At 43.8% G+C, this 24,989-nt stretch overlaps 1 protein-coding gene across 1 annotated transcript in view; it reads left to right on the top strand.

Moving 5' to 3' along the window:
- The first annotated feature begins 957 nt into the window (after positions 1-957).
- KIT (KIT proto-oncogene, receptor tyrosine kinase) overlaps positions 958-24,989 on the top strand; it is a 51,794-nt gene continuing 27,762 nt past the window's right edge. The window contains exons 1-3 of the mRNA XM_085223142.1: positions 958-1,165; positions 18,432-18,671; positions 22,174-22,452. Coding sequence (XP_085079268.1) covers positions 1,099-1,165; positions 18,432-18,671; positions 22,174-22,452 — 586 coding nt within the window. The 5' untranslated portion in view covers positions 958-1,098. The remainder of the gene's footprint in view (positions 1,166-18,431; positions 18,672-22,173; positions 22,453-24,989) is intronic.

The following is a 24,989-nucleotide window of genomic DNA, read 5'->3' as shown; positions in this document are numbered from 1 at the left end:
CAACACCTACATCTATGTTTTTCCATGGGCAAAGGCTGTGTCATGTGCCCACTCCATCCTCCTGTACGCTGGAGGTGTGACAGCCTGCTTGATCCATCGCCACTTGTGCTTGCACATCTGACAGTGCACACCTGGGCAGCACACACCACATGTGTGGCACTGACGGCATAGCAGAGCCAAGGCACACGTTGCTGCAATTTTTAGGGTTTTTTTGTCTGCAGAGCTCTGCCTCTCTAGCTGCATATGCAAGTGCTCCTGGATCCTTCCTGACAGTTGTCTCACCCGTACTTAAAAAACTCCCTCTGCGGGATTCCACTACCTCCTCTGCTCGATGCATTTGTAGACTAAATTCTCCTTACTCTTTGCAAGTGCTTTCCTAACATTTAAGCTATTTCTTTTTCTTTTTGCTGGGAACTAAATGGATTACTTTTATCTTGCCCTTGAGGGACGTGAAAAACAATTGCTCGCAATCCTCTCTGTAAGAACCTTTTCCACGTTTAAGCTCCCTGTCAGCTTTCTCTTTTCCATACCAGTTCTTTCCATCTTTCCTTTTGTGTCACAGGACATGCCCTGCATCTCACTTCTGTACTCTGCCCGATCCATAGCGCCGGGTCAGCCCTTGGCGGGTCAAGTTCGCAATCCCGGCCGGGCAGAAGCGCCGTTTGGTGCTCACACGTCCACCGAGGCTCTGAGTGCGACATAAACCGCTCTGCACCCACCCTTTGGGGGATATTTCCTTTCCCCGAACCCTGCGCCCACCCCCACGCACGACGAAGCTTCCTCCCTTCTTTAAATATTTTTTTATTTGGGTGCGTAGGTGTGCGCGGGTGGTCGGGAGTGGGAGGTAGGATTAGGTTCCTTCTTTTCACCGCCCCCCCGCCCCGCTCACCACCCCTTCGGGGGGCAGCTCCTCACCTGCGCCCATCCCGGCGCGGCGGGGCGGGGGCCGCTCGGCGCGGCGCGGGGCGGGCGGCGGAGGCGGGGCCGCTGGTGGCGGCGGGGCCGGCAGTACTCCGCAGCCTCCCGCGGAGCTCGGGCATCTCTGCGCGCCGGGTGGTGCGAGCGGCAGCCGTGGCGCGGCGGGCTCAGGGGGGCGGCATGGAGGGCGCGCACCTCGCCTGGGAGTTGGCGCACGCCGTGCTGCTGCTGAGCCTCATCCCCGCAGGTGGGAGCCGCGGGCGGGCGCGGGGCAGCGGGGCCGGGGGAGGCTGCAGGGAGCGGCGGCGGGCCGGGGGGCGGCAGCCGGTTTCGCTGGACGCCCCGCGAGAAAAAAAAAAGAAAAAAAGGAAAAAAAAAAAAAAGAAAAAAAGAAAAAAGAAACTCCTTTGTTTGTACGGCGCGGGGCTGGAGGGGGGTCAGGAAGGTGCACACCCCCAGCTCTCCGAGCCGGGCTGTTTTGACAATAAACTATCTCTTAATCGGTACAAAATGTCCCCGTGGTGAAGTGCTGCTGGAACAATAGGCTGAGGGCGGCCGCCGCCGTCAGGTGTCCGCTCTGCCCGGCGGGGCCGAAGCGTGCCCGGGGCGCCGCGGGGGACGCGGGCTCAGCCCCGGCTCGGAGCGGAGCCGCGTCGCTTCGGCACCGCCGCCTCCAGGAGAAGGGCCACCCATCCCTTCAGGGGCACCGCGGGCAAAAAGTTTGGTGTGTCGGGTGATGGAGCCGGGGGTTCCCTTCCCTGCAGCCGGAGTTTCCCGCTCCTGAGTTCATTAAATGCAGCACGGGGCTGCGGCGCTGGAAGGGTTCGCACATGGCTTTTGGAGCAGCTGGTGACAGTGGGATCCGAGGAGCGCACGCGGCGCGTCAGAGCGGAGGACGAGCAAGGTGTATTTCTGTGCTGTTAGCTCAGCGAGAGCTGAGGAGGTGCGGAGGGATGCCGGGCGACCACTCGGGCCACGTTGCAGAGCTCAGCGCCGGGAGCCGACAGCGGCCGGCTTTGGTGTGAGCGCTTTGCCTGGGATAGTCGTGGAGCTATCAGCGTTTCCGTGAATATTTTGTTTGGGTAATGTTTCTGTTTTGCTTCTCTTTGTTGATGCTCGCAGCTAGAGCGTGATTGCTGACGGTTTGGGCTTTCCTGTTCAGAGTACCCACATGCAACTGCAACATGCTGTTTGGCCACAGCAAAGGAAATACCCATCAGTGGGTTATTCCTTGACATTTCTCTCTGGAATGTACTACTTTTGCTCATTAATACCCACCAACTTTCCTTACTTCAAGTACTTCTAGCTTGTGCATGAAGGTTTTCCTTCCTCTCACGGTTGCCAGTGGGAAGGAAAACTTGGGCAACTGTCAGTGTCTTGGAAGTCATGGGAGTACACAGGGGCAAAGAGGGACCTTCCTCTCCATGCTTCCTCTGCTTCTGGGTCAGATGCATACCTGTGGGAGATGTGTCACCTCGCAGCCACGTCAGACGAAGTAGTGTAGACAAAAATACATGGTGTTGCAGGTGGAGGGACTTGCAGAAGACAAGTGCCTCTGGGTAGATGCATGTAACATCTGTTTATCACACAGGTGTAGGATACTAGGGATAGCTTTGAGCTGCAGGAAGCATCACAGCGGATGCTTGTGTCCTGTTGTAGGACACCAGAAGTGACAGGCAGGGCAGAGCTGTGGGACTGCTCCTGTGTGTCCTTGCAGACACTTGAACTGGGTGAGCTCTCTCTGTCCTGTTGTTTACACACATACAAACTTATATTAAGTATCTTTTTTTGGCTTTTAGTCAAGAGCTTCTTCCTTTGGTTGCAGATAGGAAAGGAGGATGTAGAAAACAAAGCTTTAAGTAACTTCTCAGAGAGTAAACCATTCATCTCCTCTGTCCACAGCTCCTTCCTATTTTTTGTTTTCCTTGCATGTGCATCCATCTTTCCTTCCATTTAGGGATGCAGTTTTCTGAAATGATCTCTTCTGCGTTCCTCTCCTGTCCCCTCAGGGCTCTCCCTGTCTCCAGTGCTCCACCAGAGGCTGTGCGGTGTTTCCACCCGATGGCCATGGAAGACTGAGCACGGTTCCTTTCAGCATCCATCAATCTCCTCTTTTTGCAGTCAGCTGCAGAGTAGCAGGAGGCTCTCTCTGTGCCCAGAGGGAAGAATGTCTGTTTATATGCTTCCCATACCTGGCAGCTGGGAGGGAGGAAGACTGATGGAGAAAGATGGAACCTGGTGCGGGTTCTGATTGCTGTCACTCAGTCACTACCCTGACCCCCTCAGACTACCCAAAAATTCTGCCTTCCCTGCTCCCCCATTTCTATCTACCTTCCTCTCTCTCCTGCACATAAATGTGGCCTAAGGCCACTGCCAAGAGTAGAATGGCAATTTCAAGGATTGCTCAATACTTGACTCTTTTCCTTCCATTACAACCAGGAACCTTCTCCAAGCAAGTGCCTGACTGATTTTCTCTTAAGGCTTCATAACAAAGAGTGTGTTAAATTTGGCAAAGATTGAGGCACACATTTGCATCTAGTCAAAATACCATTTGCAGGGACTGAAGGCGTTCCCTGTGCTCTGTTTGAAGGTAGAGCCTCTTGCTGCCAGATGTGTGCAGCTGCACGTTGCTTGGGTAGTGCTGGCTCACCCCGGGCTTTCCACCAGAAACTGGTTGATTGTTGCCTTCTGGAACAACAGTGCTTCTTTGCAGGTGTGGATTGAATGCAGGATCCTTACTTGCCTCCAGCAGGGACATACTACACCGGGACACAGGTGGAATCATAAGGAATATGTCTTAAGCACATGTAAACAGCAGCCAGCGGCAGTGGATGGGACAGATCTCAGAAGAATCTCTGAGTCAAAGTCAGGAGTTTCTCATAGTTACAACTTGTCCTTTCTCTGTGTATTGTGAGAGGCTCTGATGATACCTCTGTGTTCTCTGCATTTCAGCCTGCTGTATTCTTAAATGCTTTGTTAGTGCAAGCTATTACAAAAATTTCTAAAGCATAGCTGTGGTTGTTGAGCTATATACCAAATATTGTGTGCTTGTAGTTTGAAGGAAAGCTTCTTTCCAGCCTGAACTTTCAGTGAACACTCCGGTGTAATCTGAAGGCAAGGAATAACAGATTCTGGATGAAACCAGTACTGCACAGTACCAAATTGTTTCAACAACATATATGTTTATCTACAATACATGACAACTGATCTAATCTGATAGCAATCTTGTAGAAGAGAGGCAGTAATTGCTCAAGGTTAAGGCACTTTTCAGCTGTTTTCTCTCTGTGCTCATGAAGATGAATGCCTCAGCAGAGATCAAGCGCTGCACATTGTCTTGCTCCACGTATGTGACACGCATTATTTTACAGATGTTGTTTTCTTTTTGGTGTAGTACAAACATCTTCCAGGATTTTGACTCATTTCCTTAAGTCTCTTTCAGCTGTTCAAAGAATGGCTGGAGGAAATGAGGTCTAATGTCCTAATGCATTGCATTTACTGTAAGAACCCTCTCCGTTTAAGTATAAAACATTGTCTTTTTGTAATTTCTTAATGCCCTTCTGAATATTCCCCTGCATGGGAAAAAAACTGTACTTGTTTCTGACCTTCAGAAACTCAGTGCCTGCTGTTGAATCTCTGACCTTAGAGCCTAAGATGTTTGCTGTGTGTTTTGTGAAAGAAGAGATCTGATGCAAAGACCAGGCTTATTAGAAAGAGGTGATCCATATTCAGTATGTTACATCTTTGGGACATTTATTAAAGCAAGTCTGAAGAGAATGCACATGCACAAGAAGAACTTGAGCACCAAATTTTCTTCTTCTATGTTACCTTACTGCAGAAGTGTTGTGCTTTGTTTTTTTTCAAGGAATTTTAGGAAACAAGAAGAGGTTCTCCAAAAGGTGCCTGACCCTCCATAACAGTGCAGCCTGCAAACAGGCACAAACGAACCCAGTTTTAGACATGTGAGCAGTCCTGCTGGTTTGTTGCCAGGCACAGTGGCAACTGAAGTGCATTGTTTGTCCACTGGCCAAGATTGCTGCAGTTAGTGATAAAGGCACAAGAGGAGTGTAGACATCTGTGTTTGAAGGGAGAAAGCAACTCCTGTTTTCTAGGCTATTCCAATTAGAAAGCACAGTAACTGTTAATCTCTCACTGGATTTACTCACGAGGATTGCACTGATTTATTCTGTAAACATGGGTTTTCAGATATACCTTTAAATGGATTTCTAATGTTCATTTTAATGTCACAACAGAATTGTTTTGTAGAGCATGTAGGGCCCTTGGTTATGTTATCTTTTATAGAAAAGAGGCACACAAATAACCGATGAGTTTCTAACATTGCTAACATGCCATGCAACTCCAAGGCTGCTCTGTATAGATCCTTCCTAGAGACCGTGACTAAAATAAAGCATCATCTAGTAGTGTTATCAGCGTCAGGGAGTTTTGTCACTGGGGGGATGACAACATTAAAAGTCTATGATTTGATATGTCATCTGACAGCTGAGTCCCTAATCATGTAATACAGTCATTAAATATCTGATCAGAGAGGAACTTGTAAGTCAGCTAGGCACTGACAGCTGTAAATCTGAGTGATAAAGAGGACATGTGGGCTGATTTAAAGTAAGAAGATGTGAAAAATCAAGGGAAATCAGATAGACATAACACATCTCTTGTACGTTCCTTGGAACCTTGACAAATGCCAGGTTAGTCCTATATTTCCTTTCTTTTTCCATCTGTCATTAACTTACGCCAAGAGTGCTCCTCCACTCACACTGGGTGACTGTGCATGTCATGAAGTGGACTTGCAAGAAAAGCTTTGTACAAAGCCACTCTGGAAGAAGAAATTAAACTAGCTGAATAGGACAGACACTTTACAAGTATCTCTGTCATGCAAAGTCTGCATGTTTGGGAGGGGGAGAAGCAATCTAGGTCAGTTGTGTGATAAGTCAGCGCTGTTTCGAGCATTCACAACCTAGGCCATTCAGAACCAAGGCTCCTGCTGAACAGCGTCATGAGATTTGAAAACTAGCGCTTGGCTCTCTTAATCTGTTTCTTTGTTCAGGATTTAATGGGTGCACCGATTTCACGGATGGAAGCCTTTGTCTTCAGCCCTCAGGACTGGAAACTTCATTCTTTGCTAGATAAACTCTGTGCATTACATCACATTAACCTAACTCCAGCAGTTGGGTTTCTAAGAAATGGAGCAGGTACTAGAAATCCCTGCAGAGCTGTAAGAGTGAGGCTGGAGAGGCTGCAGAGATCATCTGCTCTTTGCTGGGCTCAGATATGGTACATCTTGCCAGGCAGGCTCCAGCCTCATTTGCTCTAAGATAAACTTGTGGTAAAGATTTTCCCACCTGTTTTTGCTGCTGCTTAACTGATTGTTGAAGTTCAGAGCTTTTCTGCTGTCTAACATCTCCTTCCTTGCTGTTGCTTAATTCCTTTTTTTTTTCCTTTTTTTTTTTCTTCCATATTCTGGTAGACACAATGAACTGCTCATCACCTTCCTCTGGATAACAGCGTTTCACATATTGACAACTGATATCACTTCTTTGATTTTTCTACAGTAATCAAGTACAGCTTTTTTAGCCTCTTTTTTTTTTAATCTTCTTTTCTTTTAGTACATCTTCTGTAGCCCATCCTCCTCCTGTTGTCTTCAGCCTTCTTTAACTTGCTTGCATGTCCCCCATAGAGGATGTGTAAAGTCAACGCCTGATGCCAGATGAGCCATGTAGTGCTTCCAGGTTTAATGAGGTGGTTACCTCCCCTGTAGCATGCTGCCATTTGATTCAAGGCATTGCAAAGCAGATTTTAATCATGATTTAAATCAGCCAACAGTAAGCCTCGTTTTAACTGTTTTGCATTTGTACTTAATCATTTTGTAAAGAAAGGTTTAACCTCCTTTATTACCACTGAGAGTTTTAATTAAATATTGCCTTTGCACTTAATGTTATACTCAGTTTGATTAATCACTGTGCATGTATTTAAGCAATTATGTAGCTTCTTGTATATACACGTATTCTGATTCTTCACGTGTATGTTTTAGTATGAAGACAGAAAGTGTTGACATTTCTTATGTATTAGATAATTGATTTTTTACTTATGATTTGCACTGATTACAATGGAGGAAAACAGAATTCTGAAATGTTCTTCTGTTGAGATAAATAGCAGCACTTAGAAGCCAGCCAATTCCAAAGAAAAAACTCATTGAGAAATGTTTTGAAATAAAGAATTAATGTCTGAAAGCCCTATCTGTAGTCAAAACTGGCAGTCCCTAATCACTACACTGCAAAAATTTCAAAACTAGTCCATCTCATCCTTTTTATACTTAGAAAAGAAATGGGAAGAAGCATTCATGTTTATTTTTCAGCAGCTCATCCATGAATGGACAAGTTGCTTAATTGAGTTGTACTGCATGAACTGAAGTAAGGAAAATAGTTTCTCTGCACCTGCTAGGAAACTCTGAATGCCAAAGGCTGCTTGGTTCGTCACTGCAGCACAACCTGCCTGGAGGTGCTCAGCTGCTGGTTCCCATCAGTTCAGTTATCTGATTATCTTTAAAATGTTGGTGGCAGATGTAAAGCTTGAGTAATATTTTGCCTTTATTTTTTTTTTAATAGAACGTGTAAGTTGTAGTTTGTAGATTCAAAATTTGTTCAGAATATTTTTGATTCTAAAAGGAAAATATGCACTATAAATGCTGCACTGTCATTTTTAATGGAATATTAAAATACATATGCACTGTAATGTGATGATTCTGATGGAAATGAGTCTGTTTGCCTTAGAACTGTAGACGCTCCTCTGCACTAGCAGCTGGTGCTAATGCCTTCAGTTTCTGCTTCTCGGTGACTGCCCAGTTCTTTTCATTACTTTTGCTGCTCAACTCTCTGTTTGCTGTTTTATACAGCACAGAAGTTCTTTCTGGGCCTGGATGAGCATAACTTTTTAACATTGAAAAGAAATCAGATTATCTTCAACAAAATAAAAGCTTCCTTCCAGCAGTGTTCATAGTACCACAAGCTGTTGAAGTTTCCTATTCCATAGCACGTCTGACTTCCAGGTATTAAATATAAAATTACTGATTAAGCAGTAATGCTAATGCCATCATACCTAGGAGTTGGGGTGTGCAGCACAATAAAAGAGGTCGGATTGAAGGAGCAGAAGTAAACTCTGTTTTTCTCTTCTCCTCCCGTATACTAAATACCATCAAAAAAAAATGTCAAAATGGGATTCCCTGCTTAAGCAGGTACTCAGACCGTACTCACAGCGGGGTGCTATTTCGTCCATCAGTCTTTTCAAGAGCAGGAAGGAGGAGAACTTCTTCAGAACTTCTTCAGTAAGTACCTATCCACGTGTATGCCATGTGTGCAGTGCGTGGTAGGGCTGTGCTAATAACTAGGAAAGAAAGTACAAATCGCAGGCAAGATATATGTTAGGACTTCTGCTGACACTGGAGATAGAGTTAAATGGCTGAGTTATGTATCTCCTTGCCAGAAAAAGACTTGAGAAATGAAACTGGATTGTCAGAAATATATCCTAATCTCTGTACTCAAGGCATTTCCAAGACATTGTCACTGACAGATCTCACTGTGTGTCAGCATGATTACCCAGGGCTGAATTAGTTCACCTTGGAAATTCTGAAGAACCTGCCAAGGAATCAGAATCATTTGAGATGGAAGGGACCCCTAAAGGTCAACTAGTCCAATGCCGATCCTCCAGAAATCTTCCGAACTGCAGTATGTGTACATGAAAAATATCTGTGCCTTTTCTGTAAATTTGGTGGACATGTTTATTAATCTGAAATTCTTATTTATTGCTGTAATTTCTAGGAAAAAGTACTGAACTAAATATTTAGAGAAAGTAAAAAGCAGTGCTTCTCTTTGTGGTATTTAATGTGGTCCATCATAAGAACAATGATAACAGAATTATGCAATTATCGGTAAGTTTTCCTCCCTAGAGGCCTTGTGTAGATGATTACCAGTGCACCTTTTAATGAAATTGCTACTATTTGATAAAATTACTGCCAAGATTTGAAATAATTATAATTCGCATTGCCAAAAGTCTAACATCTCCTTCCTCAATTGAGCCTTTTCCAAATAGGCATTAGTTCAGATTGCAAAATGATTCGTTTTTCTTCAGTTTCTCATTTAACTCCATTATAACCACCTTTTCGATGGATTTCAGAAAACACACTTTCAAACCCATGTTATTCATTACAAGGAACATTCATTCAAAATGGAAGTTGAAACATACTGCACCTTTTAATGTAAATGTCAGCAAAAAGAAGTGAGAAGGAAAAGCTATTAAAGAAATAGGTTGGATGAGTGACAGCTGCATTTGAGTAACCTGTGCATTAGTGCACTTCTTTTAATTGTTCTCTATACGTACTTTATAATTTGTTTATTTATTTATCTAATTGCTGCAAAACTGTGGGAACAGCTGTTTAATAAGTAATTTTGGAAATCAGAGGGGGAAAAGGAAATACTTCTGTAGAAGTAAGAATCAGTCTAAATGTTTAAATCTCTGAGGCAAGCAATTACTCTTTTTTTTCCCCCCTGTAAATTCTACTTAAATGTGTGTACATACACTTTTATTTATCTTTCCTCTATAATTTTACTTTGGACAAGAATTAGCAGGTAGTTGTTCTAAGCTCAGCCCATTCTTTTTGTTCAGAAAACTGAACTCTGGTTTTGTTCATGCGCACATTGCCTGTAGCTTCCTCCTGTGGTAGGAAGTTTGGCTGCAGGAGACCGCAGAGTGTCAGAATAGGTCGTTGCCCATAGCACGGCAAGATGAGTGACCAGAGTGCTGTAGCACATACGGTACTCTTACAGACAGAAAAAGGCCCAAACCCATGAATTCTCAGAAAAATTCAGGCGTTGTCATTTGCAGCTATGGGAGGAGCTTGGTGTTTGGTGCTGCTGTGGTTTTTCTGTATGTGTGCTGGACTAGAGTTGTGTTTAGCTTCGTGTCTGCCTTTGCAAAATGCCTTTTTTGTCTGCACTAGCAGAGTAAGTCATGTCAGTCAGAAAGGACATGCTGCTTGGTGTCCTTTTTGCATGGCTTGAGTTTCCTTGCTTCAGCAAGGAAAAACAAAGCTGGGGAAGAGGAAGGTTCATCTCCTGCCTCTGGAAGGTGCAGGTACTTCCTCCAGCCTCCTGCCTCAAGCAAGCTATGCATTAGCTTCTAAACCAACTCTTGCACATTTGTGTTGTGGGTCATGTGCAGCACTTGGTCTGCTCAGCCTGCTTCTGAAATGAGAAAGCCAAGTGCAGTTAGGTGCATTTGCTAATTGCTGACCCTTCAACAGGACCTGCTGGCTTCTACCCACTGCTGGCTTATCCTGCCTGAAGCTCAAGTGAATGTTTCTCTCAGAGATCTGCAGGGGCTAGGGGATGAACTGGCCTTGTGTTCTTCCCTGCTGTGTGTTGCTACCTTGCCCCATGCTTGCTGTTTCTGCTTAACCATGTGTCATTCAGAAGGCAGGTGAGCTCTGTTTGACTGTAGCTGTCTGAGCTGTTCTCAGTGCTTTTATTTGACCTATGGAGCAATTCACAGAGCATGAGATATTTGGGGATGCAGATCTGTGTAAGAGCAATACCAAGACACAGAGTCACCTTCCTGTGGAATGTCACTGCAAAGGGAGGTGGCATGGCTGAGTGTTCTCCCAGCCCAGACCTCTCTGCTCCTGTGGTTCCTCACACTCCGGCCTCCATGGATGATAAAGACAACCTTTGTTCCAGGCTCCATCTATTTCCTCCCTGGAGTTTGCCTTGGCTGGCTCCACACTTGCTCTTTGTGTTGGGAGATACTCATTCCTCTGTCATGCTGCCTGTAGAAGTCTTTCTTGGTGGCTGCTTTGAGCACTAGAGAGGTGAGCACCAAACTCCTGCCCTCTCCAGTTCTCCACTGCTGCTCCCTTCCCCTTGGGATGAAGGGCTTGGGGCAATGGGAACGCTGTGTGAGGAGGCATACTCTCCTCTGCTTTTCTGCTTCTTAACTTGGAGCCTCAGATGATCCAAAGCTTCAGTGAGTATTTCCACACTGGAAATGTGGAGTATTCAAGAGAGTTCGGTGGTCTGCAGATGACACTCCGTCTGATGGGCTATAAGTAAAACACTTCGGTCTGCAGGGCAGTTTAGTCAGTCTAGACCCTAAAATACATGCTTGGTGACTGTTAAGTTAGCTTTCAGTCTCCAAGATGAAGATGGGGCAGGTCAGCATTTCTGTCAGCTAGGAGTTGTGTTCACATATGCTGAGGTTCATATATATGCAGGAAACAGTTGTGCCTTTGGTCTTTTTTGATCTATGTCTTTGAGGACACTAGCCTGGGTGCTGGCATGGATGGTTTCTTCTGCAGAGAGGCCATACTGCTGGCCTTGTTTTTCCCCGCAGCATAGCTGCAGTGGTGTGTGGTGTAGCTTTCAGATCAAATCATTGAAAATTGACATTTGCCGTTGCTAAACTTTACATCTAGCATAAGGGAGATTGTCTGTTTAGTGAAGCGGAACAAAACAAGTAAGCATATGATAGCATCTCTCCTTTGAAAAATCTGGGAGATTTATATACACCAGAGTAAATTAAATTTGCTTCAGTATGATTAACATGTAAGTTTTACACTTTGGTTTCTTTGGAGCATAAAATGAAAGGACAAAACAAATCTAATTGAAAAGGTCTTAAATTCAGCTTCACAATAGCACGCGTCAAGAGTGGAGCAGCTTTCAGAAATAAGAAACAGAGATGGGACAGCAATACTTTTCAGTCGGACCAACTGGTACTGCATAGAAAAAATGGACTTGTCTGTGACTTCTGCATGTGAGTTTGAATTGCTTTTGCTTCAGCTTGTCTTTCAGACCTGCAGGAGACTTGTTGATCTGAAAACATGCTCGTTGTTGCAGCAGCACTGGGCATGCAGAAAGAGGATATTACCTCTCTGCAAGCCATGCCTTGCTGATATCCCTAGACCACTGAATCTTCGACAGTGCTACTACTTTAACTGATAAAGCCTATCTCTTGTTTCTGCTCTCTTGTGTTGTTGCAGATGAGAAACTGAAAAATGCGGTGAGTGAGGTCTGTGCGATATCCCTTGAAACAAAGTCAGTGCCCAGAAAGATCAGGCATGAAAAGAGTAGTGTAATTGCATCCAGACTCTGCAATCTTACACAAAAGTCACTTTGTCCTTGAAGTTTAGATCCTCAGTGTGTTTGTCATGCAAAAACGTTAACTGGCACAGAAGTGAGGGCACTGTGTTCACTGGGCGATATTTGCACAACTTCTGGGGGACGACCAGTGACTGTAGAGGTTATGGAGGTCCACGTGGGGAAGAGGCAGAAGGCTAAGCACCCCTGTGCCCTTGCAGTGCCTCCAGCCCTGGGAAAGGCTGGGAGAAGGAACCTGCTCATGTGGGGTAGCAGTGTGTTCTGGGCTTAGCAGATCAGATGAGATGGGACATGGGTGGCAGGGGGGACCTGCCATCTCTGATTTCCTTTGAGTCCAGGAAGATCTGAGAGGTAGATATGGAGGGTTGGGAGCAGAGGACCCCAAGCTAGGCCATGCCTTGGCATACATCGTGGTGGTGATCGAGACAGCTTGGTCCATGCAGGGCCACCACAAGCCCAGGGAGACTGGCTGAGTCCCCAGGTCAATGTGGTGGCTCCTTAGCCAACAACCAATATGGTAGTAGAAACATAAAGAGAGATCCTTATACTTAGGTGTTGATATATGGTGGTTGTACTGTGAAGCTGTGTTGTTGGGCTGTGAAGCCTAAGTCCTGGAAGGTGTTGGAGATAAATTTAAAGTGAAACGGAGTGGGGCAAGGCATGTTTGGTGGGTTTTTTTTGTTGTTTTTTTTGTTGTTGTTGTTGTTGTTTTGCTTGTTTTTTGTTTGTTTTTTTTTTTTTTTTTGCTCTGAATGCAATCTGTTGTGTTATAAAGATACTACAAGCTTCTTGTTCTTTTTAATGTTTAGATAAGAGTTGGAAAAGAAAGCAGGGAGTAAGCTACTGGCCTAAGGTTATGGTAGAACTGGGAATAAAATCCACACTACCTGACTTTTCATCTTATCCCATGGCAGTCCCATGTCCTTATTTGCTCAGCAGCTGGAGACGATCTCCAGTCACTTATGAGTATGACGGAGTTGTGCACCTGATGTGCGTTTCCCTGCTATAGCAGTATTGTGGCTGAGGCCAAGAAAACTCCCAAATAAGCCACTTTTTTCCAGGATGGTACACTCCTTAGCCAAAGCTTTTTTGTTTGCACATCCCTTAATTGTTATAGGAGCATTCTGCTGTCCTTAATCATATCCCTGCAATTTGACCTGAATTTCCTATCAGTATTATCTAGAGCTGTTTCATTTCTAACTCCTCCAGCCTGGTTTTCCACATGTTCTTTCTGTATGCCAAAGTCACTAGTGCTATACTCCCCCTCATTCCTCATTCTCCCTTCAATTTTTAGGACTTAGGAAGCTTCTTGTAATATATTTATATATTCTGCTTCTTTTTTTCAGTTACACAGCCTGGTTCACAAGCGATTCCAGCATTGTAGTTTTCAGCTCTAATTTGTTAGTTTATAAAGAGAAGCTGGCCATAAAAGAAGTGCCTTTTCTAGTTGTAGGACACAGATTTAGAACTTCCAAAATGAGTCTTGGGCTGTCCAACTCTGAGTTCTGTGATTTATTTTATAGGTAATTATTTTTACTTTGTAAATTATTAAGTATTTGCTAGCACATTATAATTACCTGCTGGTTATTACCTGCTGCTTGCTCCTAAGGACAACTCCAGAGGACCATCCAGAGCCCCTCTGTGGTATTCTAGCTATGCAGCGCATGGGGAGGGTTGTATGTTTCATGGTGGAACCATGGCCAACAGCACAGTCATTTGCGCCCCCTAGCCCACAGGAGCCATGGGGGTAGGAGACAGAATGCCTAGCTTCTTGTCCTGCAGGGTCCCTGTGGTAAGGTGGGCTTCTCTGAGGCTGGGGCACTCAGCTGAATAGTGGGATTGTAGTTCATGTCCTGTTTGAAGATATAAGAAGGTAATGAGAGAGTGGAGACATGCCAGGATCTGCCCCATATCTGCAAATCTTCAATTGAAACATAGCTGTGAGTTCCTTTATCCTGTTACTCCAAGAGTTGGCAGTCCCACTGGTGACTGGCAAAGTCATGTTTCTTCCTTGGGTGAACATGGAGCCTCAGAAGGACGGCAGATTCCATGTCTCATCCCCAGCATATAGCCTGCAACAGACCTGTAGTGCAAGTTATTAGTGTTACCATCATGGTTGTACATTTATAATTGGTGTTATTGGAATGCAGAAGAGCAACAGTGAGCCTGAAGAACATCCTCATGCTGCAGGTGTGGTGCAAGTGGAGCAGTCTTAGACTGAGGCATTAGCAATCTGAGAAAGATCAAGAAATGGCAGATGGACATCTGTTCTGGGGATTAATACGTTGGATTACAAGTTGTTGGTTAAACTCCCTACTGCTACAGATTTCTGCTACTTAATTATTCCTCCAAACGGAAGATACAAAGTCATTCCCATCTTTCCAAGCATCTCTTTAAATCTCTTTTAAACATGGTTAATATTTAGGAACACAATAATAAATGCATCTGATGGTCCTTTCTTTTGCCACCTTTTGTTCTTAACGCTGCTGTATTTGCTTTTTTTGAAGATACCTTGTTTTTGGAAGGTGACTTTGGATTGTGGAAATATTTTTGCAGAAAGCATTAGTTAAATTTGTAAATTGTTTTGCAGAGAAAATGTAGGCTGCATAAAGGAGCCCATAAAAGATTTTCTTGAAATGTGTGTGGTGACTTTGACTGAAATACCATGGCTTATGTTTTTAGGATGCCATGGTGTGCTTAATCTGTTTTTTAACTTTCTTTCACCAATTCCAGTGTGTAGTGTATTTCTTTTGCTCCCAGACAGAGTTATGCTTTGCTTTGTTGTTTACAACCTGTAAAAACTACCCACCAACTTGCATAGATGGTCCTGGTAATAAAAATTGGAAAATTTGAACTCTTAACCTGAATGGTGATCAATGCTGAGGAAAAGAGTAGATAAAAGTCACAAATGTTACATGACAGTATGAAATAATGTGTTTTTTTTTTTATCTTTCTGGCAAATATTATTTCTAGAATGCTTGTTTATATATTCAGTTATGAGTTTGTGTAGAGGATTAGTGGACCTTATGTGGAAAATTTCTGGTGATGCTGGAAAAACAGGCACTGGTGGACTGGCTGCCTGTAGGGTTGTAAGTAAATACATAAATCAGAGGGAGATGGATAGAGAACAAGGACTCTCCCCAAAGCTCAGACCACAAAGGAATTAGACTGTAGTGGTCTGACCTTCCTTTGTTTCCTCGGATTTGTCAGGAAGAGGGGCAGTTACCTGAGCTGATCTCATCCAGTATGCACCTTAAGAACAACTAAAGCTGTGAGATAAGTGAATTAAGTCTGAACTACATAATCTTGTCCCAAGTAATTATCCGATTGTTCTGCTTGAGAGTCTGTTGTGGGCAGGAAAATTCAGCCTCTGAAATGAGCCCTAGAGAGTGATTAAAGACTCAAGTGGTGATGTTTTTTGAGAAATGTTTCTTTCGGACATGGATATCATGCATCAAGTCCAACTGTGCAATATTTTGCTACACATTAGAAGGGCACGAGGTCATGGTTACTGGTAGGATTAAAGACTGATCTTTGGAAGGGGCAGGTTTGTTGCTGCGGCACATCTCGGCATTTGTGCCCATCGCAGTGATGCGTGTAGTTTAGGCAGATCCACACTGCTTTTGTAGGTTGGTTAAGACTTCGTTCTGTGCAACACCTGCCTGTGGTCTGTCCCTTACCTCTGTGAACCTGTGGATTAAGTCTTACGTTTCACCTCCATGCACCCTTGTGCCCTAGGGCAGTGGGTTTGGGAAGGAAGAAAGCCCCATATCTAGCTGCACAGCACATTGCACTACAGACAGGTTGTGTGCGGACTGTTTGGAGCCTGCAATCACTGCATGTTGTTAATCTGCTGTATAAACACTCCTGGGAGAAGCGGAAGCAGAGGGAGCAGTTCAGCAAGCCAAGCTGGCTCAGTGTTTCCTCAGGGGCAAGTAAATGAGTTTACTCTCAGTATAGTTCTCGAGTTCCTTAAATAAAGTTATCACTTGCTCCACCGAGTGTGCTTCTCCGCTGACACATGTGGGAGATGCAGAGGCTGCAGTGAGACCTAGTGAAGGAACATCATTTGCGTGCACAGACATTTGGCTGCAGTGTTTCTGTTGCTGCGAGTGCATCTCTGTTCACATGGCCATGGTGTCATATTGAGATAGTAGTTGTTGAATGGGGAGTGTTAGGTGGAGATCCTGGTGGCCATCCCGGTGTTTTCTGAGAGGCTTCCAGTGGGTTTCTCCTAGCTCTTTTGATGAATGATGCTAGGAGTGGGTGATGGGCTGCCGCCTTGTGTATCAACCCTGGTGCTTTTGAATGAGGGCTGCCTCTGCATGGTGTGAGTGGGTGAAGCATTGGTGTTTGCATCACAGCTGCAGCATGAGGATGTTGTGCCAGAGAGGCTATACAGCACTGCACTTTGGCTGATTTGCACAGCTTGTGTCATCTGTCACTGGAGTACCGGACGCCCTGTGGGATACATCAGGGAAATCTTCTAAGGAGATCCCCATGAAGCACGTTCACAATGTTTCATGAGACCTTCTAAGAGGTCTTTGCCCTCTGCCTTTTCAGGTGCTGCGTGTTGCTGACTCTCATCTGAGGGGTTTGCAAACCAAAGGTCTTCATGCCTCTGTCTGCATCAGGCTGCTCTGCCCAGGGCAGTGGGCTCTTCCTGCTTTCCTACCTGCAAAGTCACTGCTGGCTCAGGACTGTTGCTCTGGAGGTGCTGGACTTCACACTCCTTGGTCTAGCTGCTGCATAACAGCTCACAGCTGCATTTTGAGGTTTCTGCAACATTCAGTTGCAGAAACGTATATGCAGGATTAGTGGACTTCACGTGGAAAATTTGTGGTGGCGCTGGAAAAATAACTGCTTGTTGGGTTGAGCTCTAATAAACAAATTTTAATCAGAAGAAGGTGAAGAGAGGGAACTCTCCAAAATCCAGTCTATGAAGGAATTAGATTGTGTTGGTCTGATCATCCTTTGCTTCCCACTCTGTTCTGGCTACCGGGATTGCCAGGAAGGGGGGCAGTTACCTGAGTTGGTCTCAATGCAGTATGCACTCTAAGAGCAACTAAAGCTGTGAGATAATTGAATTAAGTCTGGACTACATAATCTCATTCCAACTTATTATCTGATTGTTTTGCTTGAATATCTGTTGTCAACTGTATAGGCAGGAAAATTCAGCCTCTGAAATGAGCCCTAGATAATGCTTTTGAATTCAGCTAGTGTTTTCAGTGACTTAACTCTGCTACTAAATAGGGAGGTTGTACAGTTTTGCACAGTTGTATTTCACATGGGAGGGACATTAGCTGTACTTATTGTAAACTAAGGGTCATTTGTAGGACTAAAGAGCTGCTCTTGAAGGGGAAAGGCTTGTTCATTAACACTACCTCAATATTTGTTTACATCATTGTGATGTTTATGCAGGTCCATGCCAGTAAGAATTTATCTGATTTTTCAGCTATGAACTCTGTTTTGTACGTTCACTAACGCTTTCCTATCAGGGTATGCTAACACAGCGAACCCCTTTTTGATGGATCTAAATAATGGAGCCAGAGAAGCCTGAAAGTGCTTCTTTCTCCACGTACACATTGTAATCTGGGAGGTGACTGGGAGCTGTGAGTTGAGGCTGCTAATTTTGCACAGATTTATTTCTGGAGAACTCAAAAGTTGTGTTACTGTATATTCAAAGAAAGACACGGTAAGAGCTCACAGCTGTGATGCTAGGAGATGGGTGCCTCAGTGACAGTAATTCAGTAGTGTTGGAATGGAACACTAATGAAGGAAATTTTGCGTGGTTGGTTTGTTTGTTTGTTTGTTTGTCTGCTTAATAAATGACAAATTACTACCTCCACAAAAGAAATAAGCAAGTGTGGAAAGTATGTGACAGTGCCTTCATTACTGTGGACATTTCTAATTGAGTGGAGCTTCTGAGTGCATGAGAAAACAGCTAGAAATGATAACTGTTGAGCAAGGAAAGTTTAGTTCTTGGCAACATACTGAGTAAATGACAAAGAATGATTAAAAGTGCTGCCATGTAGAATCAGGCTCATATGTTCTTGAATTTAATTTTTAAATAGCTTGGGTCTGTTCCCATTCAGAAGCCAAACCATTGCAGAAACGGATACAGTTTTTTAAAGACCACTTTCCAACTGCAGTGGTTATTTAATGTGCAGAAGGTCATACAATGCAAAAGGAGTCTGTAGAATTGTACAGAATACTCTTGCAGCTTATTATTTTTAAAAATCAACTCCAAATATATTAACTATGTGTATATAAATAGCAATTTCATTGCTGAAAAAAAAAAAAACAACAGAAAAAGCATTGTGTTGACAGACGTATTTTCTGCTTTTGTTTTTTTAGGTGGTTCATTGCCTCATGAAGAATCCTCACTGGTTGTGAATAAGGGAGAGGAATTAAGGCTGAAGTGCAATGAGGACGGACCCGTGACTTGGAATTTCCAGAACTCGGATCCATCAGCAAAAACAAGGATTTCCAATGAGAAAGAGTGGCACACCAAAAATGCAACGATCAGAGACATAGGCAGATATGAGTGCAAAAGCAAAGGGAGTATTGTCAACTCTTTTTATGTTTTTGTTAAAGGTAAATATTAATGAATTATTTTTGCTTCTCCCACCCTTTCTCAATCCCAAAGTAACAGGACAATAAATGCTGGAAGAGAAAATGAATTTGAGGCAAAGGGAGAGAACACAGTCTGATAGGAGAAAACTTCTTCCCTGTCCAGCAGACAAAAAAGTCATTGCTTGCAGTGGCTTTTTCATTGCTTCGAAGTTCTGGAAGAATTTTGTTTTACATCATTGTTGTTTTGTGGTGAGATATAATACCAGAGCTCTTGATCTAGAAGCCAATCAAGTGACCTAAGTCAGTTGTGTGTGTCAGTTGTACTGTGAGGAAACAAACAGTATGTATGGAAATGTCTTTTTTAATTCCATGCCATCCATCAATATGGAGTCATGTGAGGTTTGGCTCCCGGCTTTTGATTTATTGAGGCAACTAAGAGATTTGGCTTTTTGAGGCTGCACTCTCAGGGTTAAGCCAGCAGGTAACAAATAATACCTCTGCATCTAGCTCCTGATCTACCTTCTGTCTGCTCAGAAACGTCTTGGGGAAAAATGCCTCTGCTCTGATATGCTTTCCCAATCCTTTATTACCCTTCCTTTTTGTCCAGCATTTTATTCAGGTTTCTTTTGCACTTTTGTTGGCTCTTGATCTGTGGCTTCATCAGCTGTCCTCAAGCTGCCAATTTACTGACAGCTCGGCATTCCTGGCATTCTCTTTTCCTGGTTTCCCTTTTTCTTTCTAAGCAAGACAGTTGTTTTGTATCTGCTTGACCTAGCTCTGGAAATGTTGAGGGAAAGAAGTTCTACAGCTTCCACTTGCTCAGAGATAGCATTCCTCATCCAACAGCATTTACCTCAGAGAGCTTCCCTTGAAACCTGCCAGTCCTTTAGGAATTCCTGCAAGGCTATTCTTCAAGGCAGGGAGATACAAGCACAGCATGGTGAAGAGTGTCTTCTCAAGGAGAGATATCTGATATACTGAGCATACAGCTTACACAACTGCATAGCCCCTGAGTTGTCCAAATAACCATGCAGCTACCATGGATGATTTTTCTTGACCTTTTGTGTTTCTCTTAGACTATGACCAAAGGAAATCTGGCATATATTTTACCCATACATGACATATGTTGTTGACTTTATCTTCCATGACTGTTTTATGAAGGTCATGGTAATTATACCAGACAGCTGTGATCATAGATACATTTGTGTCTTCCATTATGCCAGTGACTCCTTCACCTTAGCATAGCAGGCAGCCCTCCCACTGAGCATGGTTACCAAAGCATCAGAGAAGCTGTGTAGTCCTCATGCAATTCGTTGTTAACTTCTTTGTCTTAAGGGTGTGAAAAATGTTCAAGCTTCACTTTGTTGGTTTCTTGACAGTAAATAGGATGGCCACTGTAGTGATGGTTCAGTGACATCTCAGGACACCTTGAATGTGCCATGAGTTCAGATACTTGTGAGGCTCTGTAAGCACCCCATATGCTTTATGCTTGTAAAGCTGAAAATGAAGAGAAAACTGGACCAAGAGTAAAGCTCTAGAAGGAGACCCTCAGTCCTGCACAGCCCCAAGTGACACGGAAGATGGTGGCAGGTCTTTATCTCATAGCTGATCTAGATCTACTTGATCACAAGGATGCTACAGTGTTGACAGACTGTAGGCACATACCTCTTTCACCTCTCTGCTTCAGCAGAAGGTGGCTATATCGCATCTACACTAGCAGTTTGTGCCCCTGCCCAAGTAAGTTCAGTGAAGATCCAGCTAGTTAAACGCTTTCATAAGAGATCAGGTTGTCTGTTCTTGATTTCAAGTCTTTTGAGACATGGGCAATGTCTTACATGATAAGTGTGTAAGCACTTCCACATCTTGTGCTGGAAATCTGAGGTAAGCAAAGAAGGCACACACCCAAAGTATGCTTTGGGTGGTGAGCTGTGAAGAAGAGAACATGAATACAAGCAGCTTTATTTGTACCAGGATTCCCTATGGAGAATCCTTTCATGTCTTCTGAATGTAAGGTTTCCCTTCCAGGAGGAGATAGAAGATGGAAAGGGAACTTCTCAGTGAATCTGCTTAACCCCACAAAGCGTTTTCTGAAATTTCAGCTGTCTTTTTTGCAGTGTTCTGTGTTCAGGAACACCTGTTTTTTTTCCCCTAAGGAGCCATGCTTTCCATAGAGTGAAGATATCATGGCTCTGTTTGTACTGGGAAGGAAGTGGACTCCAAAGAAAGCAATCAGTTATGTCTCTGTGAGGAAGGACATCTAGAAGAACCGTCTAGTCCATGATCCACAAGCTTAGGAGTTATATCTATTCACAGCTTGTCGCTGTGTAAACCAGAGTGCAGAGTGTGACACTTCAGATCTCTTCAGACAGGCTTTGCGTTTCCATTTCTGTTTGTGGTCTCAATTCTCTAGCTGTAGACTAATGCTTCAAAGATTTTAGTTTGTGCGTTCTTCCAGTATCAAAAGAGACTAAATCTACATCCTTATTCTCCTAGAAAACAGCTTTTGTAGTTAACAAACTTTACCTAAACACAATGTGCTTTGTATTCAACCTGATACTTCTTGTCTTAAACCAGATTAATATTGTTTGTCATCTGAACTTGCTTCTCTAAGTCTTCTCAGTTAAATCATGGCTTGTTTGATCTGTAGCCACTCAAGATGTACAAGGCCAGTTTTGTGAAAACAAAAACTTTTTCCTCTGTTTCTACAGTTCTAATTCATGCTACCTTGTAGGGAGGGCAGATGAGAACTGAAACATGCTTTTACAGAGTGTTTGTCATCTCATCATCCTTTTTTGTTGTGTTTGCTATTAATGGTCAGGTTCTTAGCATCTCAAGGTCATCAGCTGTGTGCTTGGCCAAGATGAAATGCTTTAGAGAAGTTATCTTGGAAAGAATTACCTGACGATTTTTCAGTCAGATATGCTGTTTGTATGTCTAGGTTCTTCTATAGAGGCTAAAAATACCCCTGGTTTAGGGAGGAGAGAGAGAGAAATTGTTTGGTGCTTCCTCTGGTAGAAATGTGTGTTGATTTAGATTATGTATTTTACAGAAGTGAAAACCGTAATTTTGGTGTTTTTCAACTTCCATTTGCTCATAAATTTCTTTGGAATCCTCTTGTGGGCATGAAACTTTACAGCTCTGCCACAAGCTAAAAGCAAATTACTTTTAATGGTCTGTGAAAATCTGTTTACTGTTGGTGAGGGTGGACGGTGGGGGTTTGGAGCTAAACAAGGCAAAAAAAAGAAATAATTTCCATCTCCAAACAAAGAAGCAGTGGGATTATTTTTAGTGCACATTATTCTTTAGTGTGTCTGGTACTGAATGCTACTGCACATCTCCTGTTGTGCTGCTCTTTTAAGACAAAAGTTAATGTCTCTTGGAAAACTTCAATTAGGTAATACTGAGTTTTATTGGCTGAATGTAAAACTTTCTTTGAAGAAAGTGCCCAGTTGCATTGTTAGGATGATCAGAAATACCCTCTACAGTGTCAGCTTTTCTAACAGGTCTTTGTGTTTCCTCACAGATCCAAATGTGCTCTTCCTTGTTGATTCTCTGATCTATGGGAAAGAAGACAGTGACATCCTGCTGGTGTGCCCACTAACAGATCCAGATGTTTTAAATTTCACCCTGAGAAAATGTGATGGCAAACCTCTCCCCAGAAACATGACATTCATTCCCAATCCACAGAAGGGTATTATTATAAAGAATGTACAGAGGTCATTCAAGGGCTGCTACCAATGCTTGGCAAAGCATAATGGAGTTGAGAAAATATCAGAGCACATTTTCCTGAATGTGAGACCAGGTAACACCAGAGTTTTTTCTTCTTATAGGGCGCCTGATTTTCACCTTCCCTTCTTAGGAGCTGAAGGGAGGTGCTCTGATGAGAAACTTCCCCTTGTGTACTGACTTTCCCATGGGTGGTGATTCTTCTGGGGACATATGGAGTCTTCTACTCAAAGCCTAATGTGCTTCCGCACCAAGTGATGGCTTTGTGGCATGTCTGACTGCTGCAGGCAGCAGCTGTGTGAGGGCACATGTTGTCTTGTGAGACTTGGATTGTAGCTGCTCTGAGCATTTTGTTTGGCTACAGTCACTTCTATCTTATGTTTAAGGTGATTTCCAGATGTTCTTTTCACCATTTAAGAAATGTGGGTTGTGCTGTTTAACTTGGAGGACAAACCAGTGCCCTGAGGTTTGAACAGGCTTGTGCAGGCAAAGTGGAGATTTGTATGCCTGACTCATATGTCTGTTGCCCCAAGTGACAGCATGAAGAACCTGATGGCACTGAAGAAGGGAGATTAAGCAGATGCAGAGCTTGAGAGAGCACAGGGACATTGTTTATCTCTGTCTTCATGGTCGTGACAGCAACTGTGCTCCCAGATCATGAGTGGATTGTGTTGGCTGCTAGATGTACCACTGACCTCTGCAGACCTGTAGATTAAGCCTTACATTTCACCTTTGCATACCCTGGGACAGTGGGTTTGGGAAGGAGGAAATCCCTGTGCTTTGCTGCAGTGTTTGTGTGGAGAGTTTGGAGCTTGCAATCATGCTGTGTGTTTTTAATCTACTGTGTAAATACTCCCAGGGGAAGCAGAAGAAGTGGTTCAGTAAGCCAGGCTGGATCAACTACATGACTTTACTCTCCATGTAGTTCTTGAGCTCCTTAAATAAAGTTATCACTTGCTCCAGCTGAGCATGCATCTTCATTGACATGTGTGGGAGATGCAGAGGCTGCATTGAGGTCTAGTGTGGGAGCATCCCTTGTGTGCACAGACATTTTCTGCGCTGCTTCTGCTGCTGCAAGTGCATCTCTGTTCACATGGCCATGGTGTCACATTGAGATAGTAGTTGTTGAATGGGGAGTGTTCGGTGGAGATCCCAGTGGCCATCCCTGTGTTTTCTGAGAGGCTTCCAGTGGGTTTCTCCTAGCTTATTTGATGAATGGTGCTAGGAGTGGGTGATGGGCAGCCGCCTTGTGTATCAACCCTGGTGCTTGTGAATGAGGGCTGTCCTTCCAGCAGTGAGAAGAGGGGACATGGAGTTGTTTGCTTCATGGCTGTGGTGGTTTGACCTGTTTCAACCTGTGTTCCTCAGCTGTGGTTGGGCAGTAGGGGCTGTCTGAAGCCTGCACTTTGATATGGCAAATTGAAAAAGCCTTTTTCCTGGTTATTTGGAAATGAATACTGAGAATTTTAATGGATTTTAATGACTAATAAAAGATTTTAATTAAAGAGAACAAAAGTTTAATCTGTGCAGGCATCTCTGGCATTCTCCTTTGACTTAAAAAAAAGTCAGGTCCATTCTTTCTCTGGTGTTTATTCTGTACCAAATTTTTTTCTGTTTTTTCAGGGATGGCACAATTGACATGTCTCTGACATGGTAGAATGCAAGTTGTCCTATTGGTATATTTCACTTTTATGGGCTAGAAGCCTGTACTTGCTGGATCTAGTGGTGAATTCAGACAGCAGTGTGCTGGCTTGGAATCCGTTGCTGGCAGCCATCTGATGGTGCACAGCAGTAGGTGGCCTGCCTGCAGGACCCAGGCACCATGTTCCCCTTCTGGGAAGAAGTGTTTAGTGAATGGAAGCATCTGCTGGAGGCCACCAGCAGCAAAACAATGCCATGGTGTTGTCATCCTCACTGTTGTCATTATTGTGCTGTAATGCCAAATCCATAACAGTGAGAAGTCCCACTTTATCCTTATCTAAAGTTTACACTTTTAGTAGGCAGTACTTTTGTAGTCATAACCATGACACTTAAAGCCTCCAGCCTGAGCTTCTGGTGCTGAACGACAGGAGAGGGGCCCATGAAGCAGGGAACTGTGCTGCGTACTCAGACATACACTACCCTGTTACTCTGACACAGGGAGTGCTTACGTCTAGCCCTTTTCTAAACAATGAGGGGCTTTATGGCTTTTTTTTTTTGGTCCTTAGATGTTGCTGGCGGGTGAGAACACAGCATGCATTCGGCACTGGCTTCCTCGTGTCCCTTGGATACTGCTGGGGGGTGATTTTTTATGTGGGCATTTATATCTCAAGAGACCAAACATGGTTCTTTGTTCCCTCCCATAACTGCTTGCAGCAATATGAGGAAAACATTATTGTTAAAACATGAATGGACGCAAAACATGGCATTTTTCTAAGTTTTATATAATTTACTTAATACAACTACAAAGTCTGTGTCGGAGGCAGGAAGAAAGTCTGGAATGCCTTATCTGATACATTACAGTCACAATTTAAAAGTGAGTCTTCCTGCATAAAAGCCACAGTGAGAAGTTCACTTCTACCAGCACAAGCCTGGAGTCTCACAAGTGAGAAAAACTTAAAGAAAGTATTAAGA

Source organism: Meleagris gallopavo, chromosome 4 (genome assembly GCF_905368555.1).
Source record: "Meleagris gallopavo chromosome 4, MGAL_WU_HG_1.1, whole genome shotgun sequence".
In the NCBI taxonomy this organism is placed as follows: Eukaryota; Metazoa; Chordata; class Aves; order Galliformes; family Phasianidae; genus Meleagris; species Meleagris gallopavo.
The sequence above is the reverse complement of the archived record's forward strand: the minus strand, read 5'-3'. Positions and strand labels throughout refer to the sequence as shown.